Here is a 4,912-nt window from a genome sequence, read left to right on the forward strand (position 1 = left end):
TCTTCTATGGAGAGAGAGAGAGAGAGAGAGAGAGAGAGAGATTCTCTTGACTGTGAGTTTATTATGCAACTTGTTTTGCCTCAGATTGAAACAAAAGGTTTGATTATGATTATTTCCTGGTTGAAGATTTTCACATTGATTTTAATTTCAAACATTTGCATATCTTTTAAGTTAAATTAACAGTTATGCAGGTAGGCCGAATTACAGGTCTGAATATGTATATGCACATGTATACATACATACATGTGCACATACACGTGTATGAGAATATGAGAAAAAAAATTAAATTCTCTATTTATGGTTTCATAATGACTGAGTCACCGTTAAAATAAATTGGTTTCAGCTCTAATGCTGTTACTGTCTGTAATATGTTTCTATTTAGATTATTTGTCAGGAGATTTTGTTATTATTGTCCGAGTCTGGTTTTAACTAATGCTGGGCTTACACCAAACGATTTTCACAGTCACTAATAACTGCAAGAGAGGATTTAGCGTTGGATCATGTGTGATATTTAACAAGGGTTTTGTAGTAGATATGGCGGTTGGAGATGCAGCAACCACAGGATATCTGCTAACTTCCTGTTCGGGTTTCACACCTTTCTTGTCAGCAGCACAAGAAACACAAACTTGAAAAACAAAAAACTTTACTATTATTCGGATACACAGGGTTCTTCCCGTTTGTCTCGTCCCACCCCTAGTGCTAATAATGTAGTGGGCTGGTCTGGAGAGAAAATGCCAGGGCTGAATTTTTCTCCCAGTCCACCCCTGCCTGTAAACCTATTCAGTGTACATACTGTATATAGTTCTCTGCAAACCTATGGTTGCTTCAGGCCTTCAGTGTTCATATTGTGTATAGTCCTTTGCAAACCTATTCAGTGTACACACTGTATATAGTCCTCTGCAAACCTATGGTGGCATCAGGCCTTCAGTGTGCATATTGTACTGTATGTAGTCCTCTCCAAACCTATGTTGGTATCATGCCTTAAGTGTGTCTTCAACAACCACACACAAGAGTTTGCACATTTACATGAATTTTGTGGAATTAATATTTCATTGTATTTGTCTAAATGCATACTAATGCAGACTGTAGATATATTTATGAGTGACGTTTACCAACACAATTACTCAGTTACTTGGCCGTAACACACTCACCCATTATCTCTATCTCCTCTCTCTCTCTCTCTCTCTCTCTCTCTCTCACTCACAGAGAGAGAGAGAATGTTACCTTGTGTGTAATTCAAAGTTATTGTTGATGTATCTGCACTCTTAATGTTGCTGATTTCAACAAGGCAAAAAAAATACTTTAAACTTAGTTCCCTGGCCCCATTAGTCTTTGTCAGTAAATGTTCTTTATTTGCCTTTACTATTTTGTCAGAATGCAACAGAATGCTTCGTTTGTTTGTGAAAATCACAAAAAAAATCTTGTGGGGGAGGATGCCCCCAGACCCCCCTACAGGGGTTTGGAACGCAAACGTTCAGCCCCCCCTCAAATAAATTAAACCGTTTTGAACCAACCAAAATTATATATTTTTCTTAAAAAAAAAACACCACACGAATTAATGTCAAACATTATAGATATTATTTTATTTGCATTAAGGCCAAAAGCCAAAATATATATTTTTGGCAACAATAACCACTAATCCAGCCAACCCCTCCTTTCCACCACCATCACACTGGCAAATCAACCTCAAAACTCCCAAAAAATGAACGACTGGCCTTTTACAGAGGGTAGAGCATGAGGCCGCTGAAGGTGTTGTAGCGGCCGTTGTCGTCGTATATGTTGCGGTTGGCGTAGAGCTGGATGTAGACAAAGTCTCCGGCCTCCAGCTGCAGCACGGCAGCGTTGGTGGCACTGTCGTTTATGTCGCCCCCCGCTGTGTCCCAGGTGGTCACTATCATCTGGCCGTTCTTCATCAGCCCCACCACCGAGTTGGTAGTTGGACTCCCGCTGTACATGGTGTAGCTGAAGTAGTACATGCCGGACACCCGGGCGGTGAAGGAGCCCGTGGCCGGGTTGTAGCCGTTGCCTATGTTGGTGATGATCAGCGGGTACTTGACTGCCCTGTGAATGGGGAGAGGGCCGAGGGAGTGGCCCAGCACGGCGGTGAAGGCCTGCCGGGGCACCGCGGCCGATGTGCTTTCCTGCAGAGCCGTGAGCTGCTGGGCCAGCTCCTGGGTCAGACCTTGCAGCGGCGGGATCTGGGCGCTGCTGACTCCTAGCTCTTTCTGGTTCGCCGCCATCGCCGTCCTGAGGGAGCGGACGCTCTTCATCAGGCCATCCTGCGTGCAGGCCATGGCCGCCAGACGCTCCCGCATGGCGGACATTTCTCTGCAGACGGTGCAGCTGTCGGGCTGGCAGTCGGTCAGTTCGGCGTGTTCGAAGTCCGAGGAGGGGTCCGTGGAGAAGTCCGTATCCAGGCACTGGCCGCTGGAGAAGATGAAGGCCACCAAGAGGAGGAACATGAGCTCCATGGTTCTCTTGTGGACTTCTGTTTGGGCTTGAGGTGCTCCTTGGTCTGGCCTTGGTTTAGTTTGTCTTCAGGTGGATCTTGACTTGGTCTGGTGTGCTCTACCAGCTCTGGGGTTAGTTCTGATCTTCAAGTCCCAGTGCAGCTCTTATTTAGCCTGGCTCCGCCCGCCTTAGTACTTCCGCTCAATTTGAATTTCCCTTCAGTACTAGGTCTGGATCTGCTGTATGTAATTTGGTTTTCTGGCGCCGCCGCCGTAGCTCCTTTCTCAGCTCCTGTACTTCATTTAAGACGCTTTCAGCAGCGGAAGCGGACATATCCATGGACAGAGCAGTAGGGTGTGTTCGAAACCACCTAGGCTACTTACTTACTACCTACTCAATACTTGGCTTACTTCTCGAATCCATTTGAGTAATCGACGTTCAGAAGACCGTTCTTACTTAACCACCTCAGATGACGTGAATCAAATGACGTGTCAATAACCTACCGACCGGGCGCCGTTAATAAATATTATAAATAAATATATAAACGTCACAGTACACCTTCAACCTAAGGATTTGCGGTGATATGTTAAAACAATTATTAAACAATTACATCGGTATGGCTGTGGGCTCTGCTGCTGCTGCGGCTCCCCGTTTAGCGCCATTGCTTCCATAATAAAGGATGGACCACAGACTGGAAAATGGCCGCCCATTCATTCCTATACAAACTGCTCAGTGGCGCAGGGTAACATACAGGAGCGATTTGCTTCCGCGTTATGGGGCCAAGACACGTGACCCAGTCCGTGACGTACCGGATGCAGAGATCTTCTTCTTCTTCTAGTTTAGTGGAGGATCATAGTTTTTCCCCATAAACCGCCACCTACTGGACTACTACACAAGAGTTTGTGACAAGGACGTTGGCAAATTATACTTTAAATCATAAAAATAAATTCAAAGAAAAAACCAAACTAACGAAACAAAATAAAACAAACTAACAAAAGAAATGAATAAATAAAAAAATATATATATATACTTAAGGTTAAATTATTCTAATTAGGTTAGTATCTTTTAGCTAATTTATCAGCAATTTCATTGCCATATATTCCATGGTGGGCTGGAATCCAACAGAACTGAATAACTAAACCAAGGCTTATAATATTTAAAAGAAGATGCTTTACCTCTATCACCAAATCTTCATGTATTGAATTATCTGTTATAAAACTTAGTATCTACAACCCATCTAAGAGCGGTTATTATTGTGGCCATCTCGATTGAGTATACTGATAAAGTCACCCACTCTATATCTAGCTTTTTTTATTGTAACACTTGGTTCAAATCCTCTTTCTTACACATGCAACCATTTGGACACCATTCTACGATAGCTGATAAAGGTACACACTGTAATACTATAATCAAGAGGACATACAGGCAGTTCAAATAAAAAGAGATAGAACTTTATTGATCTGGAAACTTCATAAATATGTAAGATTGCTCCATATAATACAATAGTAACATAGTAAACGTATGTAGGCCTAAAAAAATCAGTTCAATGTTATTGCTTAAGAAACAGATTCCTTCCAACTAACTATTTACAAAAAATGCAATCAATAATTTATATAAAAGTAAATGTTTACATATCGACCAGCAACGAAGTTGGAGTAGCCTACCCAAATAATGAATTGTAATACACCAACATTGTCAACTGTCATACATAGCTAACCATAACCCTGTCATACATAGCTAAACAAGCAAATGAAAATGAAATACCTACCAACGCAACTGAAATGTTAATATTAGACAATTAACAATATTATGAAAATTACCTAGGTCTCCCATAATCATTCAGGCAATCAATACGTCCGTGCCTGTTACAGCTATTTCAATGATATGTGTGTTATATATCCGTGTTCAACGCCATTCATGTTAAGTAAAAGGACAAATCTCAGACTTTGGAAGTAAATGGAGTTAATGGAAGTTAATTCGGAATTTAATGGAGCCGTGCACTTCAAAATTGGTCCATAGCAAGGAGCCGTTTGTTTCAGTATGACTCCTTTCAGCTGCCCACCCAACATAAACTGCTAATAAAACGCTTGAGGAGGCGTTTTGAAAAGAAAAAACTTTAATTTTTTTAGAACAGGGTAGAAATATAATTATGAGCCTTTGATTGATATCCAGACATTTTTTGCGGAGACACAATCCTGTTCCCCACTTGTATTGGAGTGGACGGCGATATCTACTTCTGGGACACATGAAATGACGGACCCCCGTCCACAGCCAGCTTAAACAGCTGCAATACCAGGCTTGGCCTCTGAGCACAGGTGGATTGCGGAAGTATGTGCCTATCCTGGGTGGTTCTTTTGAATAGACGCAGTGCATTCTGGGGCAGTTGAGTACGTTGTAATGTATGCCTGTGTGACATCATGTCTCATCTGAATTTCCTTAACCTGCAGCTACAAGGCAAGAA

At 42.1% G+C, this 4,912-nt stretch overlaps 1 protein-coding gene across 1 annotated transcript; it reads right to left on the minus strand.

Moving 5' to 3' along the window:
• Window positions 1-1,555: 1,555 nt before the first annotated feature.
• LOC115560911 (C1q-related factor-like) lies at window positions 1,556-2,859 on the minus strand. Its single transcript, XM_030380569.1, has one exon. The coding sequence runs from the start codon at window positions 2,469-2,471 to the stop codon at window positions 1,719-1,721; it is 753 nt and encodes a 250-aa protein (XP_030236429.1). The 5' UTR covers window positions 2,472-2,859; the 3' UTR covers window positions 1,556-1,718.
• Between the last annotated feature and the right edge of the window lie 2,053 nt (window positions 2,860-4,912).

The sequence above is a fragment of the Gadus morhua genome, chromosome 2 (genome assembly GCF_902167405.1).
Source record: "Gadus morhua chromosome 2, gadMor3.0, whole genome shotgun sequence".
Classification (NCBI taxonomy): Eukaryota; Metazoa; Chordata; class Actinopteri; order Gadiformes; family Gadidae; genus Gadus; species Gadus morhua.